This window comes from Siniperca chuatsi, linkage group LG5, assembly GCF_020085105.1.
Source record: "Siniperca chuatsi isolate FFG_IHB_CAS linkage group LG5, ASM2008510v1, whole genome shotgun sequence".
Taxonomy (NCBI): Eukaryota; Metazoa; Chordata; class Actinopteri; order Centrarchiformes; family Sinipercidae; genus Siniperca; species Siniperca chuatsi.
This window is the reverse complement of record NC_058046.1, coordinates 8,527,324-8,548,970: the sequence shown is the minus strand read 5'-3', so window position 1 is coordinate 8,548,970 and position 21,647 is coordinate 8,527,324. Positions and strand designations below refer to the sequence as shown.

The 21,647-nt window shown below is 42.4% G+C and overlaps 1 protein-coding gene and 1 long non-coding RNA gene across 2 annotated transcripts in view; one reads left to right on the top strand and one right to left on the bottom strand.

Moving 5' to 3' along the window:
- Positions 1-7,815: 7,815 nt before the first annotated feature.
- Positions 7,816-21,647, top strand: part of cux2b (cut-like homeobox 2b) — a 77,512-nt gene continuing 63,680 nt past the window's right edge. Inside the window, 1 exon segment of the mRNA XM_044198136.1 lies at positions 7,816-7,926. Within this exon segment, the coding sequence (XP_044054071.1) occupies positions 7,831-7,926 (96 nt within the window). The 5' untranslated portion in view covers positions 7,816-7,830.
- Positions 12,916-21,528, bottom strand: LOC122877068. The gene is made up of 3 exons (XR_006378181.1): positions 21,488-21,528; positions 20,962-21,047; positions 12,916-14,791 (listed from the first exon to the last, which is right to left on the bottom strand). It is a non-coding gene; the product is annotated as an uncharacterized LOC122877068 (long non-coding RNA).

Sequence of the window (21,647 nt, the reverse complement as noted above, 5' to 3'; positions counted from 1 at the left end):
CTTATTATTTTCTGTTAATATGAATCCACAATTAAACTAAATGATCAATACAGTCACACAGGCTTTGACCATCTATACAAAAATCTAAACATTGTAAAAAAAAAAAATCCCATAATCAACATATGAAATCTTAAATATTATCAAGTGGGGGCTTAAACCTGGGCTATTTTTTTACAAGTAGGCCTAATAATGTATGGTTAATGGGTTTTGTGCATAGCACTTTAAAAGGCATTATTGAAAGAATGAACTTTGCAGTATATTACTGTCTTATTACTGGTAACAGTACAGTTCATTTAGAGCATTTATGTTAAATTGCCTTTAAAATATGGACAAAGAGTTTAATAAGCGAATATTTTGTCTAATTTGCATAATGAGAAAACGATTTGTGGACTAAGTGACATTCTAATAATAGTTGCACTACATATGTCGATAATGTAGCCTATTTTCATTTCCTACGCTCCCTCTAATTGTACTGTCCCGTGTGCTCCTGTAATAAACACGGTTTAAAAAAAAAGAAAAGTAGGCTTGGCTAAATTCCCTGAACTCCACTAATCTACACATCATCTCCTTCCCTTTTCCAGACTGTATTGATCAACCTCGGGCTTTACGTCAGTATTGATAACTTTGCCAAAGCAAAATCAAGTGCAATTGTCCAGTTGATGTTGGGGACGGAGGCACGGAAACACTTGCTCTTTACTTTTCAATGACCCGGGCAGTTCGCCAAAAATATCGTCTACTTTTTTCCGTCTTACTTCCACAAAAACATGTTGGTAGACTTGTCAAACATATCGGCGGAGTCTCGTGTTAAGTCTGTTGGTTACGTTTTTTTAAAAGTGGGACCGGTGATCTTAAACGTTGTTTAACGAGGGGGAATCCAGCCCACATATTTATTGCAGCCGCTGAAAAAAATCTCCTCAATATCCCCCAAGATGGCCGCCGATGTAGGATCGATGTTTCAATATTGGAAGAAATTTGATCTACGGCGGCTTCAGGTTAGTGCTATTCTCACCTTTCTCGGCTTATTTTTCCAGCGGTATGTCTTCTTACTGTACTCTAGTGTGTGTTGTCTGGTTTTGGGTGAATGTAAGACGAAAGCTAGCGACATTTGCATTGATAGTTATTAGAAATTGATCCCTCTTCTGCCTTTGTTCAGTTCAATCATTGATCAGCGGTGGAGCGACCGTGGAGCAGCACAGCCTCTGTGTTAGCCACACCGATCTGGGATCAGCACCGCGGACAGCACTGATGTTTACATGCATTAGCTTTTCGGCTTTTTTACTCTTTATTGTCCGCGACAAGCACCGCCGTACTTACATGTACGGAAACTTTTATCGCGCCCCTGAATGTCTGTTCTTGGACGTAGGCTGTTAACTTTTTCACCCAGCTTAATGTTTTATGCGGTTTGTGTCGACGGCCGTTGCGTTGCTGCTGCATCCTTCAGTAGGCGATAGTACAATCTTGTAATTTTTTTATTTTATTTTATTTTATTTTTTTTGCATTTTTGTATCTTGAAGAATTTGCATGTTGGGAAGTTTTATTTGTGATTAGGAAAGTTTATTTTGTGGACGTTAGACATTCTGTTCGGACATTTTATGAAAACATTTTTCATTTGTGTAGACTGTACATTTAGAAACGCTGGTCGTCACTGATAATGTAGCATACAACCAGTTAGTTGTTAAAAAAAGAAAGACGAGCTTTTAAGTCTTTAAACGCTGAAGCGTTGGACTGTTATGTCGCTGGCACAAAACATGCTTCTAATTAATAGGGTGGAGAATGTGGCAGGTGAGCAGTTTGTTTGTATCACAGTCATAACATGTAGCCTACCTATATAGTCCCAGTAAATAGCATGCAGCTTCGTAGCATATAGCTTAACCCACTGAGCTGAAAGTTGAATTTATAAACCACAATGCTGACAGGTTATACGCTTGTATTCCTGAAAGCAAACGTTGAAATAAGGTTGGGAAGCTAAACGCTGTTTTCAGTGTCCACTCCCCCCTCCTCTCCTCTCTCCTGAAGCCGCATAGGGCTGCTCGGCCGGGGGGGCTGTGTAATTGTATTCCCCGCTAATGTTTGTAAATCAGCCTCGGCCGGCGCAAGGGCAACGTCTCTGTCGTTTGACTGATGTTCTGTAACATGAGAAATGACAGGAGCATGGCAGTCCGGGTCCCTCGGAAAAGCCTACCGAGGAGGAGAAATCAGATCTGGTGGCTCTCGGTTGTCTTGTGTTGGTCGAGTGTTATTCCAGCTCCCAGCCGCTGGACCTCTCTCTCATCCAGGCTGGGATCCAGAGGGGCGAGGGAGCTATTGTTGTTGCTGCTTCATGTAGCGTCTTCTCTGCAGGCTCCCATCCTGATTCACCCGGGCTCCAGAGGACCGTGTAACATTTATGATAGATGTATACATTCAAGGTTTTTCATTAAATGTGACTGAGTAGCCTAGGAGCTAAATCTGAACTGCCCCTTAAGGATGCCCAAGCCATTACCTAGTGTCATGAGCAGTGATGTAGTGGTATATAATAAAAAGGGTAGCCTCCAGTCAGTGATCATCATAAGGCATACAGCCACGAATATAAAGAAAAATGCATTCAGAAAAGTGTTAATTCATGCTTGTGCTCCCTTGAATGACCTTATCCTCATGCAAAATGAATCACTTTGATACCACTTGCTGTGAAATAGTAGTACCCATATCTACTGCAGAAGGATAATTGTCAGTTCATAAAGGTGGCTAAATAATTCCGCCGATGAGGAATAGGTGGAAGGTGGATGAAGTGAATTTAGGTGTTTACCTCTGCAGCATCCCTGGTCTTACGCTTTTGGATTACGCATGTAGTCCAGGTGATATTGTGAGCCATAAGTAAAACGCTGTTAATCACCTGGATAGTTTGGCAAACAGGTTATCTTGTTAGAATACCTTCTTGTAGAATAATGCATATTAGTCCAAATAGTCTCTGTCTTAACAGTTTGCTAAAATGCACATGTAGATATAAATAGCCTTGAATTATAGCAACTATCAATAGCGCACATTGATTTTGTCTTCAATGTCTAGTCTGGAAAATTGCCTTTTTTTGATGCTTTTCAACCAGCGTGTTTATCATATAAAGTTTGCCACGGTGTTGGTAATGATGATCATTCGACAGTTGACAAAGATGCGTTATAGCACACTGGACACATGCATGTGTTGAAAGTGGTGGCTGTGTTGAAAAATAATTTAATTTTCTACTGAAATTCTGTTCCTTTAATGCTGAGACCTTTAATATTTCACAGGGCTAGCATGGATTTGATCACATTATCTTATTGTCTGCAGCTCTGGTAAATATTCTTACAAGCCTCTGGTTGCAAACATGTCTGTAGCTGAAATGTGACATCCTCTGTTACATGTGTCAGAAATCAATTAATTCACTTATTTCTCACTCAGTCATGGTTGGAGCCAATTTCTGGCAGTGTAAAATCATTACAGCTGTTTCACCATCTAAGCCCATATAGAACGGTATTCTTGCTATATCTGAGGACATCTACGAGCTATTTATTTTAGCACTTCACACTGGAACATTTATGTTCTCATTACAAGTTATTATGTCAGTAAACTGAGTGTGCAGTTTTTGAGTGTTTGTGCAGTAGATTTGTGCATCCGAGTTGTACAGGATGAATAATTCACCTGCAGGCTGATGAAAAGAGGGCAGGGAAAGTGCGAAGCGCTGAGGTGGAGTGACCTTGGTTCCTGCTGGCTGCAGGTCACCCGGCCGTTGCTGTGGTAATCATTCACACCAGCCAGATGGCATTTCCGTGGGCGAGCATGAAAAGGACGGGTCAGGGTCTGTCCTGCCAGGCCCAAAAACAACTCTGGGCCAATACAGTACCTGGAGAGAGAGAGCACTGGGTCTGTAGAAAGACTTTGCAGAGCCAGGTAATGAGAATGTGTGGTCAAACCAGGTGGAAATGCAGTTTGATTACAGTCGTGGTTTTGTTTAATCCTATCATCTGAAGCTTTCTATATTATTACTTTAAATTGCCCTTCAAGCACTCAGAAAAAAATGATTTGCAAGAGAAGCGGGCCAAAAAGACTTTTATTTGATGTTACTTTAGAAAACTTGGGCTCCATGCCTTTACTACCAGTTACTTTAATGCCTCTGTTGTTTTTAGCGATGTCGCAATGCTGCGCTCATACGGCGAAATAATGCTCCGCTTATTTGTTACCATTTTTTAGCCTTGTTTCCACTCTCTCTTCCATGAATCTAAGAGGCAGTGGGGTTTTAGATCAGGAACAAAAGCTTGTGATTGTACTACATTTAGCATGACTCAGTTGCTCTGGTGTCAGCTCTAATCCGCACACAGAGACAACAGTATTGCCAAACAGTGAAATTGCTTTGCAGCCTGTGAGCCTGGCTGCCTCCGCTGCCAGCCTGCTCTGTGTGCTGTTTGCCAGTAGCTCCCCCCCCCACACACACACATACACACACACACCAACCCTGCAATCTCAAATTGGCTGTGAAAATCGGTCTCTGTCTCCCTTTCATTCATGCTTTCATATATTTGTTTGCTGATATTGTTAATGTCAAATGCATCAGCATAATCTCATTGTAGTGGAGAGTAAGTAAGTCCAGAGCGCCTCAGATCTTGTATTATTTATCATAATGACTGTATCATTTCATTCATATGCCATGATAGATATAAAAGGCTTTAATGTTGACCTCCACAGTGGATGCTATATGTGCTCATTATCTAATTTTTCAAGACTTGTCTTTTGTTGTCAGGTCTTTTAAATCTTCAGAAGATTAGGTGTGGTATTTAAATGTAAAAGCTACCCCATCATAATAATCAGCACTGGTTTGAGTTGTGCATGCCTCCCATATAAACATGTCTTAACGTGCTTTCAGTATTACCACTAATGTGAATCGATGGGTGGGGCATGTCTGTCACAGACCCATATCCTTCGGGTTGCCCCTCTCTTCCTTTGACAGGGACAACAAAGCAAATAAGAAAGAGGGGAGCTTTTACAGGACTATCTGGGGCAAATTGAGATGTGAAATCCAGGAGCCATAACCCCGGTACATAAAACGCAGGGAACATTAGAGAGCGAGAGGAGTGAAACAGACTTCAGCATTAAGCTGTTTAACCTCTCTGTGTAGCATTAGTGGTAGAGACTTCAAAGCAGATGCTTCAGCGTTGGAAGCAGAATGACAAATGGGTTTAGAGACAGCTACGGTGAGCATTCTCACAGGAAGACTAGGCCTGTCATTAATGTCAGCTTAATCACTTTGACCTTCCTTCAAGTAGATTTCCATACCTATCCAATCATTTTGCCTTGCTTGTGCTCCTGTTTGCAGACTGCTGTATGTGCTCCTGTTTGATAAGCCAGGGTGTGATGATGTTACTGTCTATATCAGCGATTGTGTGCTTGAAATGTCCTGAAATCTGTTCTTTTAAGTGTCTGAAATTACTTTCCTTAGTGGCCTCTAGCCATGCATTTAGCTTTGGTTTTACATACATTTCTGAGATCTCTGCCTCCACCCATATGCAAAGGTGGTGAATGCAGTTTCCTTTCTGTTGTTTACATTGTTCAAAAAAGAAACAACTATCCATAGCCCTGACCCATTACCATCATGCTACGTATCACTGTTCTGCATCTCCATCTCTTGGAATCAGACATTTCAGTCCCTGATCGGCTCATACAGTTTGTTACGGGAAGAGTGTGAAAATAGACAATCTTTAGTGACCTATAACGTGGGGGGGAAAGCGGCATTTGGTGGGTGCAGAGCAACAAAAAAACATGATTTACTCTGATCAAGAAAGGACTCTTCCATTACTATCAATACAAACCATTTAAAATGGTGATGGACGCTATATGATTGAGAATACCATTGTATTACATCTGTTCTGCGGTAATATAGCTTCTGGCCACCAGTGGCAGCACACTGCTGCCGACAGCACTCCATTAGGTAAGCGAAAAAGAAATCCTATTCCAGCTTTGATTTTCATTTTACATAGTTTGTATTGATTGTAATGGAAGAGACCTTTGTATTTGGAGTGAATCATGTTTTTTATTTCGTTACTTTGCACCTGCCTGATATTTTTTCCCACCTTATAGGTTGCTAAGAAGATTGAGTTTTTACATTTCTTCCCGTGATGAATTTTATGAGTCACTTCGTGACTGAAATATCTGAGTTCTAGGAGATAAAGACGCAGGCCCGTGACATGTATGATGGTCATGGATCAGGGCTAGAATCCATAGACCTCTTTGTGAACATCTTTCATTGGAACTAGTTTCTAATAAAGAAATAGTCCCAACAAAAACTGTTGACAACATGTTCAGAGAGTAACAGAGACATTGTTATTCTGGAAAGAGACGTTCCTGTTAAATGTTTTAAATGCTGTGAGCACCTCAAACAAAATTCCATTCACCACAGTTTTATTGGGGTTGAGCAGAAATCTCCGAGACTGATTTCTCAAAACCTGAGAAAATAAAACCAAACCCATCTCTATGACTAGATACCACTAGAGGTGAGAGAGTTTTTTTTAATTTGTGTGAACTGACCCTTTACACTTCCTTTTGAACCAGAGCAGCAGAAATTATTGACATCATGTGGACATATGATTTCACAGTATTGATCACTAATTGTTGTGGCTAATGAGTGCTAAGAATTTTGTCATTATCCTCTGTCGTATTTTGGTCTTTCTGTCTACAATGCTGCCTGCCTGAATATTTCTGGTTTTGGAGGCTTGCTGTTTTAATGTCTTCTCTTATGAAGCGTTGTGCCAAAAAAGCAGTACCTTCAGTGTTTCAGCAGGAACGCCCCCTTGGTAGTTGACAGTGCTTCATAGCAAGAGACGCCAGATTTTTCATAGCAGTGTGTTCTCCATTCTGCTGCCCCTAGGCTGGAGCAATTGCTTTGCAGGAGTAAATAACCAGCTTTAACAAAACTTCAGGGACACATTAGTCTGCTGGAGGACGGCTCCATGGCGGTAGGGCAGCCTCTTCTTCCCTCACATTGAGGCAGGCAGAAGCATCAGGAGGGGAGAGGTAATGGGTATAAAGCTGTGTCCTCTCTCCCTGCTGACAGCCAGTCCCCTGCCCAGCAAGTCCATATTGAGCTGCGTTTCTCCACCGCGGCCTTGGCTTTATTTGTTTTGACTGTCTGACGCCACTGCAGACGTATTGAGCACCAGTCTTTTCTTGTTCATTTTACTGGGCTTACAATGAATCCCACTGCCCTCCCTTTCTCAGTCTCTGTCTCTTTCTGTCTCTCCATCTCTCTACCTAGCATGCCTCAGCTGTATTTGGCAAGGTTTCACTTGCTGTATTTCAATCCTCTACTGTCCATTTTGTCCTTCATGACAAAAAAAAAGCATGCTTTTTTCCCCCCCAAATGTGCACGTGCCAGGCTTTTGTACGGTGTGATGTTGGTTGTCATGAAGCGTGAGTTAGCATGGTGTGAAGGGTGCTCCTGGGCCCAGCACACTCATGAGATCAATGCTTCACTTACCTTCTCCAGGTTGTCTTTTGGGATCTCAGCTGCTCTCATTATGTGCCACTGCTCAGAGTGTGTTTACCAGACTGGAGGAATAGTAGTCTTGTGCATGCCACCCATTTGTAAGGCCCATTTGTCCTCATTTAAGTTGGAAGAGAGAAGACCTGAGAAAGACGGCCTCTTGATGGTCTTTTGAGTATTAAACTAGCATTTGTTATTACTAAGCAGATGTGCTCTTATTTATCAAAATAATACAAAAGGTGTGTTATAAGAAATGCAGATGGATCAGGCTTGTGTTAGCAGGTCTTGTCTTTGTGCAGCTGCTACCCCCACACAGTTAATTACTCTCTTATTCATCCCCAACAATGGGAGGGGATAGAAGAAATCTGAGCCGTGCACTCTCGCTTCTTCACCAGGAAGGTGCAGACTGGGACCCTAAAGCGAGCGAGTGGCTTCAAGAGGTACAGTTTATCATTTTTAATGGAGAGGAACAGGAAGTGGAGACATGAAGCTGGGCTCTGTGATTTATACACCGCCTCAGTCGGTGGAGAAAAGAGCAAGTCTATCTCCCTGTCCACACCTCTGGTTTGCAGTCGCTCCCGCTCGAATCATACCCCTTCGGCGTTCTCGGCTCCTCTTCAACACCACCAAAACACACTTGCACTTTGTCGGAGCCTCTCCAGGGAAATAACATAACAGGAGAATTCGCCTATCTAACCATGAGATTTTGGAAAAAAATAAGGCCTATTCATTTATTATCCATTATTAATGTCAGCAATTATATATGTTAACACATGCGGTCTAATTAGTTATTGCTGGTGTGTAGGAGGTACAGTATCATCCCAAAATCAGTCTGCATCTCTCCACTGCCTCCTGCCTCTCAGTTGATCTGGTTTTGTTGTTCCCTGAAAGGCCCAGTGATGTCATGCCTCCATTGTCACCTGTTCATTTACTTTCGTAGTGTAGGGCATCCGGGTATTGATTAGGGTTTGCAACTGTGTTAGCAGCTCTGCCGGCCTTGAGGCTATTCTGTCTTTCCGTTCAGTCTCACGAGTGCTTTCTAGACCTTGTAATCTTAATTAAATATGCAACTTTTGATCGCAACAGGGTCACTATTTTTGCATTTAAATGTGGTCACAGACCCCCCCCCCCCAGCTGAGAGAAAAGGCAGACATTTTGAATCTTAATGCAAAAAAGGGAGAAAAGAACAAAGAACTGAATTGAGTTGCTCCTTTTTCAATTTCCCTTGTTAGCCTCCTGCTGCATTCTCCCTATAGTTTTTTTTTCCAGATGAATTTTATGATATTTTCCTCCCCTCCCCTCCCCTCCCCTCTCCATCTCTCCCTCTTTCTCTCCTCTCTCTCACTCCTCTGCAGTTTTCCCCAGACAGGTTCCACAGTGTTTTAGAGGGGATGGATTTAATTGCTCTGTGGGGATTGGTTGGCTGTGCCGGGCTCGGCTGTTTAATTAGTGTACCCTGCCGGGATTGGTTTAATGCTTCATGATCTTGAAATTGTCTGATTGTTCAGCCCTCTGGGGACTCTCCCTGCCTACGTAGGCCAGCAGGTTTAGCTAAACATTGCTCCAGGCTTCTGCTGTATGCAGCAGGAGGAAGATTATGCCTAAGGAACCAAAATTTGGTTGGGGGGGGGTTCAACTTGTATGACAAACCAGGGGACATGCATGTGGAGTGGACAGTCTACTGGGTTCTCCTGAGTACTTGACTGCAGGAGATCTATGCAGACCTCACAGGAATGTTTATCCTTACAATATTTCATCTCAGCTTGACGCTATATGGAAATTATCCAATTGACTATTAATGCAGGACCAATATTTAGACTGTGATACAGTGTTTCTTTATGATAAGCAAGCATGTAATTTTAGCTGCAGCCAAGCAAAATAATTTGCTATGCATGTGGTTCTCTGCTTGGCCCGCACATTTTCTACATTTTTGATGTCCAAATGGATGTCTTGTATTTTCGAAGGAGCTTCTCTCGCTGCATGTTTTCGCTGACTTGCTTTGAATGTGGGAGAATCTCTGCTGTGATGAGGCCCTCAGGATCATTTCGCGCATATCTCTGAATGAGGTGCTTGGTCACCTTGAGTGAGGGGAGCTGGGGAAATTACATTTGTGTAAATGGGCGTGGGGGTGTCTGCGTCCCCTCTGTAGCCTTCCATGGGATGCCCTTGGTTTGGTTCATCATGGCAGTGATGTTGACCTCAACAGTAAATGTGCTTGGCATCAGATCCCGGATAAGGGAAGAGCGTGCGTTGTGGCGGTGCAGTCCAGTACAGATAGTACCTATTGAAGGCTAAACTCATTCTGCTTCATCAGACTTATCAAGCCCACTCGCTCAAAGAACTCAACCTTCAAGTGCATAAATCTCCAGTGGATGATAATAAGAATTCCTCTGCCTCTCTGTCTGGACTTTTTAATGTATTTGTCCTCACAGTGAATGATGACTGAGTGTTCTGGTGCAACAATGATTACTTTTTGTCTGAGAGCTTTCTCTATTAGGAATCCTCCAGGTAGATGCCACACAGATCATGTATGCTGCTGTTGTTGACTGGATCATCTGTGCTGCACCCAGGGGGTCATTTTTTCTTATGCCTGTGTTTACTATTATGTTTACACCCTCAGAGACACCAAGCGGATGCACATGGCACATATCACCAAGGTGATAGACCACATGGCAACCTGAGCCGCTCCCAAATGAGAGTCGCACCCTGAGCATCATCCCCTTTCTCTCTGAGGGAGATGCCCTGATTACTGAGTGACTTTGTGCTGGAGTTGAGGGCCCTCTCCAGCTGTTGGGATTGTTTGTGCATTGATGTTAAGGGGTTGTGAGTAATCAGAGTTGGGTTGTGTAGACAATCTTTTAATCTCTCTATTATGAATGTTGTTCAGCTATGTCGGAACATTTTATCCATTTGTGATAAATGTAACTTACTGCACTTCCTTTTCATTTAGCCTTAAATAATAGGTGGACTACCAGAATATTATATCAGGTCTGGTCATATCGGTGGTTTTGAAAATATTCATTGTGTTCTGTTATTTTTACCTCAGGTTCAATTGTGGATCATGGTCAAAGTCAACAATGCTGCTCTTTTCATAAATAAGCCCCAAGACTTAATATTGCAGGGTTGGTTCTCCTTCAAAGATAAAAATATTATTGCATCCCAACGCCATCCCCCACAGCCTTTTTGGGCAGGGTGTGAGTCCAGCATCCGTCTAGACGTGCGGCATCATTAACCTGCCGCGACCTCAGCCCCTGATGAATTTTCTCTCACATCCCCTGCAGCCTAGCGTTAGCAGCCCTCCTCCCATCCACTGGGAACTGAAGCTCCTCTGGACTGGCCATTAGAGCCACTAGCCTCTACTGGCAGGCATTAATAGGCCAAGTGGCCAGAGCCTCTCTCAGACTGTTGAATTATTCAGACCGTCTGGTCCATGTCTAGTCCCGGGGCGCAGGGGGATGTGAACTGGGGTGCAGGGTGCAGGGGGCTGGACGGAGGTGCAGGGGTTAATAACAGGTCTGCATCTCTGTGTCAGCAGCTGCTCAACCCCCTCCACCCCCAACAAATGCACCCAACCCTACCCCACATATGAAAGAATCCTATTCAGTTGATTAGATTTTTCAAAATGGATCAATTTTTAATCAGCGGAGCATCTGACTACGGTCAATACCATTGTCGCTGGGAAGACAGTTGCTGGACAACCGTCTTTATTTACAAGAATGTTTGTTTTTTACTGTATGCAGATGTAGAGGTAGGAAATGGCTACCTCAGATCACTGCACCACTGCAGTGCCTGGCCTGTCCAGGCAGGGGTCTGGCCTCATCATGTATGTCTGCAACAACAGCACCACCACCAAGGCTGCAGAAAATCCAACACTCTCTGATCATGCCCTTTGGAAGATCAGTCGCGAATATTTATTCACATCAGAGCAGAAAGGTGGATTAGCCTAATGTCTTTTCCTGTGCGAATGTGGGTCTGTCCAAAGAGACTTCTTTTACTCATTTGCATCTGCATAAGTAGTGAGTAGGAGTGAGGAGCCAACAAACTAGCTGTAATACTGCCATCAAAATTTCATTGGGCTGTGGGGAGACCCTAACATGTTAAATAATGAGGAGCCCATAAACTTAATGTTCAGAACCTCTCCGCAACTGTTGACGACGTTTAGTTATGACTCGATACATAGGCAGAATTATGAGGAGATAATCCTTCTTCAGAGAGCTCCTCATTTTGCACATCTGGTTTTTAAAAACCCAACCCCCAAATATTATTTGTGTGATCACTTCAAAGATCCTTCAGGATGTAAAGATCAGCGTGAAGAACTTTTTATGAAATATAAATACTATGCTGTCAGAATGGGACAATATGGAGGACTGCTCTAACATGTCCCATGGTCTTTATCGGTGGTTGATTTGACATTCCACTTTTCTCCAAATAGACAGCCTTGATACTGTATATTTCATCATATATGACATATAGTAGTAGTATATAAGTAATAGTATTGCTTTGGCACCACTGTATAGGCAAATTTCACATAAATGTACAAATCAAAAATGTGTACAAAATAATAAAAAATGTATTAAAAATAGAGTTGTCCACACAGTGTCCTTGAAACACAGTGAAATGTTTCAGTAAACAAGGTCAAATAGTGCAATATGGTGTAAAATCAATAATGTTCTGTCCTGATGGGGCAAGTCAATATATCAAAGTCAAAAACCTTAATCAATAATATGAAAACACGAACATAAAAGTGCACATATAAAATATCACTTACTCCATGCTACTTAAAATATGTTCATGTCACTCACAACCCTAAAATAATTAGAAAATATTACAGTGAAAATGACAATTAGCTTAGGTTTAAAATGTCAGACACTTCATAAACTCAGTCATGAAAAATGACTGAAGCTTTAATGACCCAGACAGAACACCAAGTAGAGACAATATGTTTTATTCTTATAATTCTTATCGACTTCAGAACTGTACCCAGTTGAAATAATGCAGATATTAAAAATCAGTTCACATAAAATCTGCAACAATTTAAACTGCATAGTTGACAGTACAAGCTAATTTTCTATTTTCTTTTGCTTTTATAGCATAGAGCTGGACATGCATAGTAAAAATGACAGCACCATAAGTACTGTGGATTAATTGTAGAGGGTGACTATAATGCCATATATTGGCCAAGTGTTGTTACATTGTGTCTTTACATATACATTTACATTTGAAATTTTACAAAATTTGCTATGAGATTGGTCTTAGCCCTCAAGATGAAACTTGGTAAAACCAATGAGGGGTCCAGTTATAGGCATTTTTCTATTGTTGTGCACCGGATGGGCTAAAACATTTTTTATTTATAGGTACTGATTTCATCAACACACATGCCACATCTAAAGTGGAATGGCTGAGAGCAGTCAAATGGTAGGTAGTCCCCAAACTCTTTCAATAATGCTGAGTCAATGGAGCATAAAATCTTAAAAATATTGTCAATATGTGCAAAATGATTTGCTTCTGTGACTGAAAATCTAGTCGAAATATTTGTACAACAAGTGATTTAGAAGTTTTCGGCCAAAATGTAGAAGCGTTTGTTAATTATACTGCATTAATCTGGTCATTTCATATCATTTTTACTGACTGAGTATAGGCAGAATTTAAACCTGTCAGGAAAGATTGGATGCTGTGGGTCCTATGGTGTGCAAGGACCCACAGCACATTGAGGAGGAAGAAGAATGAGCAGAAAGACAATGAAGCAAAACAAAACAGTTGTGCATGGATCCCTAATAATAACTATAATAATAGTATAATATTATATGTATCTTATTTCAAAACAAGTTCCGGAGCACTTCATAGTCATGACAGATAAAAGACTGAGCAGATGACAACAGAAGGACACTGAGGCAGTGACGGAAAATCTGAAATAAAATAAACAGAAGGTTTGAGCTACAAGGATATCAAAACAATAGACTGTAGTCCGGAAGACTAGTCACGGGTTGGACTCAAGCCCGGGCCCCTGTGGTAAGGACTCAGCCTTGTACATGGGGCGCACGCTCTACCAGGGAGCTATCGGCGCGCCCCGACATAATGACATTTTGACCCTGTGATATAATGACATGTTTGCATATTAACATGATGGAATTAGTTTGACATAGTGGCATGTTGGCTTCATGGCATACAGGCAGAATGGCATATTGACACATAGATATAATAACACATACTCTTGCTTAATACTAGTGTAATTACGTTACCTTGTGTCCTCTGTTTAAGCACACCCCTATGCAGTCTTCAGTAGACTAGTAGATCTTTCTTAACCTCAATGGAAAGATATTGTTAGTTTCTTTATTTTGACCATATTTTCAGTAAGGAAGCAAATCAGGAAAAAATTGTAAAATAATAAAATAACGTATACATTTTTGCATTACACTATCACAACTTTAATCAATAGGTGAAATTACATTTTTTTATTATTGCTTTACTTTTGCTTCATATTTTTGGTGCTCCAGTGTCTGACTGACAATGGATGAAACAACAATATATATTAGATGGTGTAACTAGTAAGAAAGGCTTTTACAGAGTTCAGACTTGACAAAAAAACCCCTGTCCTCCTAATCTTCCGTCTTAAACATCAAACTTATGCAAAAAGAAGCAATGCTTTCACTAAGGAGTACTTATTTTTCGCTCACTAATGAAAATGTTTTGAATCTCCTTGCTGCTGTGCCAATGGCGCTGTTTTTTCTTCTTTGCTCTCTGATTATAGAACTGTATAAACTGGGCGAGATTTTGAATTCTTAGCTGATTGCATGCCTGTAGCCATGCACTTTCTGTGCTTTCCTCTCCAGACTTCTTTCTCCTGATAGCCTCCTTTTTCTGGTACAGTGAGATGCAATGCACTTTATATGCAGTTATGCTGAATAGGTGCTGATGTATGTTGAAAACAGTTTTGCAGGTGCCTTGTCAAAATGTGCAGTGGATAGGCAGTAACACAATTCTGTTTAATATGCTATCAATCAGCCGGTGAATTCCCATTTGTACATACAGTATTATGAATCTACTGTTCCCCAGACTATCACGACACTGCTGGTGTTTAGCTGCTCTCATGTCCTCCAACAGTGTGTCCCTATTGTCTGTTTGTCTGTTTAATATGCAAAGGCGGTCATTCAGGGAGTAATTTTGGACCAGTGTAAACGAATCTGCAACAATGATTAGCTGGCGCTGCAGAGGAAGTGTCCATCATTGTGTTAGTGCATTTGGAGACCATCACTCCTCCCTCAGGTCATCTCGCCACTGCTCTCTCAGCCTCGTGGAAGACTCACTCTGAAAAACACCCAAACAGCACCAGAGTAAATACACTGTAAGTGGAGTTACTTAATGGGATATTTTGCATGCTTAATTGCAGGTATGGATTGAAGGTCCATTAAAAGACATCAGTGTCTTGGAGTCCAGCATATAGTTTGAATATACTTGAAAAAGATTGATCCATTGACTTCCTGGCTTTTTGTCCTGAGACAAGTAATTAGAAAGAAAGAGTGCAATACCATTTTGAAGATGATTGTTAGTATCCAGACAGTCCTGTTTCTGATGCTGGATGTTTTTGTTTGTTCAGTGTATGCAAGCATGCTTCAGGGTGGCACCGTAGACGTCCTGAGGGAAATATCAGGCTTATTTATTGGAGCCTTTTTAGCCCCAGCTCAATAGCAGCAGTCTGATGGCCTGGGTACAGAGGGACTATCTGGCAGAGGAGGAGGTGGAGGAGGAGCTGGGCCTGGCGTCAGCCCCACTGACAAGCTCTTATTTACCGTCCAGATCTATGACTCATTTTATGTACCTAATCGTAAAGCACTGAGATTTATCGGAGGTAACGGGACAGTGGGGAATACCCCAGGAGACTGGCAGATTCAGCAACCACCCCCCACCGCCCACCCTCCCTGCTCCCCTGGCTGGGATTCAGGTTCACTCTACCTGGCCCAGCATGCCAACACCTTCTGGGAAGATGGCAGTGTTGGAGCCCAGATGAGGAAGTCCATATTTCTGACTGATATGGACAGCTGATAGCTCATCTAATAAAGAAGAGGGTCATAAAAATTGGACGGGCTAATGGATGACTCTGTAAGGATTAATAACAGCTTATTGGTCAGGTGCAGTGACCTCTTGCAGAGCTAACAATGCACTGGGCAACTGGGCTCTCGCTGCCTGCAGCACAGCGGTAGATGACCAAACCAATAAACAGTGGGAAATTAAATCGCTCTTATTATTATTATAAGTATCTAATTTTTGATACTTACTGTATCCCGCCATGTTTTAGGTAACCAAATCCTGGTTTGTAAAGTGCAGTTGAATTTTGTTGGTTTATAAATAATGTATTAACCTCAGGGAGAAAAAATCTAAAGGTTGACATCCTCACTTACCATCATTTTTTCTCATGTCTGCCACTCCAGTAATGGCAAAGGGGGAAGCAAAAACAAGAAGGTATTGTAATACTGCCTTTGTTCTGACAGGAGCGCTCTCAGGGCCTGTTTTATATTCCTGCAGAAAATTAAAATTAAACTTTCATTGTTGTGCATGCTGTTTAATCCAATAACGATCTGATGTAACAAACTGCCGTAATATCTCTCAGCATACTTAATCGGAGCGGACTTAGCCCTGTCACTTTATATTAACCTCTGCTGCAACAGGAGAAGGGCTTCACTAATCTGCCATTGTTGGGTTTGGCAGTCTGTAGCTAGTGCAAAACAGATTTGGCAGTCAGCGCGAAAGTAAAGGCTTTATAATGACAGCAGGGCCTCTCTGCTATTTCAGCTAATAATGTCAAAATCTAATAATGCTGTGGCCCTTGGAATTAGATGGGAGGTGAATGGGTGGGAATAGTGGTGGTGCGGAAAAGGATTTTGGGGGGCTGGGCTCAGTCATCCCACCTCCCCTCATTATGTCACTCACTTTTTAGACTGCAAATTGGCAAACAATTTAATCCCTAATGACCTTTAAATTCTCTGTGTGTGGGTGTGGGTGTGTGTATGTGGCCACACAGTCGCTGGTGTGTTTGTCTTGTATTCTATTAAAAATGTATAGTTGTGAGGAAGTGGGGTGAATTAGCGTACCATCCTGACATCTGACATCGTAGTTAGATGCTATTGTGTTAACAGGATATTAGATTCGCCAGGAAGCATCTCGGCTAACGGTGTGACCTCACACTGCTCAGCAAGGCAGCATCTGCAGCGTCATCAAAGCACTTGACTCCTGTGTCCCCCCTGAACGCAGCATTGTAACTTAAAACAAAAAGCTGATTGGTCGCTCTCTCAGCCTCCCCTCATCCCCTCCGCTGTGGATGAGGTCTCAGCCTGGGAGATAAAATAGCAGTTATTTCTCATGTGCTATGCCATTTTGTCAGTTTGACTGTTCCACTTATTCAGTGTTTTTTGACTTGCTGAGCTTGAGGGGATGTGAGTGCCATTTCGCAGCCAGATCTGAGTTGTGTTGATTGAATTAGACAAAGTCGGAAGATAATTAAGAACCGCAAGGCGCTGCAAAACTGTCTGCTTCCAAACTGGTGAAAATGAGACGCTGCCACATCAATGAGCTAGCTGGCTCTGCTTGATGTCAGTGGTGGGTTATATCAGTTGACACCCTTACCTCCTAGTGCTGGAGCCTGTTTCCTCCTTTCCTTTAATGTTTCTCCAAATATGATTAATCACAAGCCGTAAAACCGTTGCTTCTGACAGTGCACCACGTTTGCACAGCTTTGTTTGTTTCTTTCATGGTAGTAATATGATCCTCAGCTGCCAAGTGTAGTTTATGGCATAAACACAACCCCAAAGAGGTGTGTCTGGGAGTCAAATGGGAATCGTAGCTTATTGGTCCACAACATCTCTCATACTTGTGATTTAGCAAGAGGTTTTGCATTTATATTTGAGGGGTTTTCACGGCCTTAATCACTGCTAAAATCTTTTTTTTTTCTTTTTCTTTTTTTTTACATCACAGTGTTTTGCCTAAATTACAATCTGATCTGTACTGCACATTAATTTAAATCCCTTCCCACTACACCCAACTTTCCCTTACTGTTAAACCAAAAGGTGAGGCATTGTGAACTACTGGTACTTGACTAAAAAACAAATACTTTCCAATACTTTCCAGCATTTAATGAATGTTTTTTTCCTGTTTGTTCTTTGGAGAGACATAATTTTTCCAGAAGTAGAAGGAGGGGTCAGACAGTTGGCTCTGTCTGTTAATGTGCTGGCAGCTCATGTGCATTCAGGCACTTTTCAACCTTTCTCTGTCTATTTCACCCATTTTATTTTTCACCCTATTTTATGGATGTTGGCCATGTTGGTGCTTCTTTTCCATTGCTGGATAGGTAATGTAGCTGTGAGGTTAATGTTGAGAATCGTATAGCTTAGGCATAATAAAATTGACACAGTGAGACCTAGAGAGGTATGTTTATGGTAGTGCCTAGCTATGTGTCTGCCTTTGTGGTTGTGTGAGCCTGAATGTGAAAAAGGGTTGGGACTATTCAGAGGCCCCCCCAAAGGGGCTAAACTGTAGGCTAGGAGGGCGGGAGCACAGTGGAACATGGGTTGTCAAAGGCTAATTTTCAAAGCCACTCACGGGCGCTCATCTCTCACTGTGAAGTGGCAAGCGTGGCAAGTGGCTTGCATGTTGTCATGGATACTAAAGCATGGGACCCCAGAGATGGGGAGCGGGGGACGAATGGCTGCCCTGTCTATAGGATTCCTGTCAGCTCTGGCCTGATAGATGGCATTGATGGATCATTTGTCATACTGTAATTGTTCTCAGCAAACACAGAATACCCACTAGTATAAACAGTAGTGTGCCGCTGGGCTAATAAAGCGGGAAAATGGAAAGGGATTCACTGATCCACTGCCTCTTTCACTTAAAGAGACAATGGCTCTGTTGTCCAGGCAAGGCGGTCTGATTAGAGCTGTGAGGGCTGAGAAAAAGCCCGGCCGAGAGAATAAAACAAGGCAATCATAAAGCAAACGGCAGTCACTTCTCTGTATCGATGTGGCTAGGCGGGGGTGAAGTCTGTGAGAAGTGTTGACAGCTGAGGGAACAACAGGAGTAGGTCTAGGAGTGATTCGTTTTCTCCTCTATTTGGCCACTGAAATGGTGAGGGAGAATGCTTGTCCAAGATAACAAATACAGCACAAGTGCAGATGCATAGCTGGGACTAGGAGCTCTATCTGCCAGGCTCTGAGATAGCCAGGCGCCTGAGCCGGGTACAAATGACTCTGGGTACAAAGGTACTATTTGTTCACCCTTGTTTTGGTATGGACCCTGTGTCTTTGCTATTACTATTGGGATTGACCTAGTGCCACCGCTCTGCTTGGAATACTCTCTCCGCCCCGGCTTTGTCTGTGTAGAGGGGCGCTCAGACATGCGTGACTGTCGAGGTAATGTACGGGACATGACCTGGGATTTCTAATGTGAAATGGAATTAACTAAAATACAACCCCACTTTCATCAGTTGTCATTCTGTGAAAACTTAAAGAGAGAGTTACAGATTAATGGTGATGGCAGAGTGCCAGGGAACCAGCTGGACGCGATAGTTAAGAATTCTCACCAGAGTCCAGTGCCAGATGCCATGTCCATCCAGTCCAGGATGATTAGGATTTTTTTAAATTAGATCAAACTTTTCAGGTACCCACACTCTTCCTCACTCATTTGCTCACTTCATACTTATCCAGGGAGCATGTTTATCTGCTCTTCTCTGCAGTCCAGTTTAAGCATTTTTATGCAGGAGGCGGTCAGAAGGTGTATGATGAGTTGAGTAATGTGTGTGTTGGAGGGAGGCCTGTGTCCTGCAGCCTGCTGGTGTTGTGTGCTGAAGCGACCGTTCCTGGCACTCCTCGTGGAGCACTTCACCCCTCTGACTGTACCCTGACACACTGTGATGCCTGGAGCACTTTAGGCTGACCTGGCTGCTCACCTCCTGCCTGATGGACAGATTAAAGGACCATTAAGCATAATTACTGTTTCAGTTGGAGAGGCCAAATCATCCTGTCAGAAATGGTTACAAATTGCTGCACCTCTGCCCCCGGTATGGCTCTTAAATTCTGAATTTCATTACATTTGTCTACTTTCTTACTTTCAACACGTTTGGGCTTTGACAATAAAAACGTGTTTGGTGAGAAGAATCGGAAAGGCAAATGGTGATTAAGGGAAATAGACTTCAAATTGGGCAAATGTATTGTAATGCATATGAAAAATGTATTTTTGTAGTCATTGCTTTGCAATAGGTGTTTCAGTTTTTGTGAATATGTGGCTCTAAGCCAGTCAAAGTGAGTCTGATGGCTGTGGAGAGGAGTGTGACAGGTAGTTGATGTGATCTGGAGTGGAGCGGTTGGAGTGTGTGGTCTGCTGCGCTGTCTGTCTGATTATGTAAAATGTGGTGAGATGGTGTAACATTGGCTGGCTGTTGCAGTGGTTTGCCAGCTCCAGAGGGCCTGTTGCCAGTTTTACATGAGAATGTGCAGCAGTGCCTCGTAATGTTCTCCTCTCTGTATCCATAAGAAAACCCACACTACCGCCCTAGGGAAATTGGTCGATACCATCAACCCAGCTGGAGGCCCAAGCGGCAGACAGAGTTTTCCCATTTATACATCAACACTGATGTTTATTATGAGATCTCCCTTTACTGTAACCTGCCCCTCTTGCGCCCCTTCTCTTCCTCATTTGGCCAATTATTACACCCATGGTGAGAACAAACAGTTTCCCTACTTAATAATTCACATCACTTTCATCTGATACTCAGTTACCATGGGCAATTTAGTAGTTGAATAATTTTGTGAAAAATTCATTTATTATCGCTGTGCGTTATGAATCTGGAGAGACGGAGAGTGGAGTGGTGGAGGATTTTAAATTGCGTCTGTGGAGCGAGGGATCCAAGGGTAGGTAATGTGTTCTAATGTTCTCAGCCATATGCATTGTTTTCAGGGCTCATCGGTTTTACATCGATTCCCACTGAAGTGTTTAATTGCATCATGAATATGATCTAATTCTGTCCTTTTCACTGAAACTGGAGCACTCTCTGCAAATGATGTACGGCCTTGACAGCACCACATCAGGATGTATTTTATATGAAATGTAAATTATAGTGTTAAATTAGCCTGGAAAGATAACTAGCTGGCACGGGGGAATGGACTCAACAGTTTAATTTAGTGTCAAAAGGCCGTGAAGGGATAAATCACCTCTCTCTCCCCTCTCTACTATGCAATATTAGGCTTTAATCATTCTCCTTTTCTTGTAATATCACTTGTTTCTCACTGCTGCCTAAGGAGTTCTTGAGAACTACACTGCATTTCCTGCAGCATCAGTTGACTGCTTATAAATGCTTCAATTTGAGCACATGGAAGACAATGTTTGCCCCTTTTACTTTTACAGGTTTTTCCTTCTTGAAATACTTGACACTTAATTTAACTTTCCCCGTAGATCCAAAATGGCACTTGAAGATCTGTAAATAACTTTCTTACCAGCAGCAGCATCTCTTTTCATAGTAGCTCTGAGGAAGGACAAAAGCAGGTGAAGAAGTGCAAGGCTTCATGGCGCAGTCTGGTAGCTGGAGTATTCATGAAACAGATGAAATCCATTAGGTAGGCTTTGGTTTATAAGATGGACCTCTCACTGTTTCCTGTCCTCGAGTGTTTGTCTGAGTGGCTCTGCCATTATCTGGAGTTACCCTCCATGACCCAAATAGGCCACTGTGCCTGGGAGCAAACGTCTCGCAGCGTGGTCTATCTAGTATGATTGTGTCCTTTACAACTAGAAGAAACCACCTGAAGATCTGGGTTTTCATGTGAGAACTCACTTGGCTTTGTGTTCCCAGAGTCCTCGCTGTGAATTGATGTTCATTTTAATTTAAATGCTGGGAGAGAGGACCATGGAAGAGCTGGAGGGGCCAGATGACAACCTCAGGTGACATAAATACCTGTGCAGCTTCATGTCCTACCTGGTTAGTAATAGTTGGACACACATAAATATCTCAAACCAACTACTCACCGCTGCACAACCAGGGTACCTCCTCTCTCATTGAATTCCTCCCACTGTACTGCTGATTTTGACAGCTCTCTGGAGAAAAGGGCCCTTAAATTATCAAGTGGGGCTGTAGTTGTTTCCTTGTTGTTTTCATCTCTTAGGAGGGGGGTAGGGTGGGCTTTGG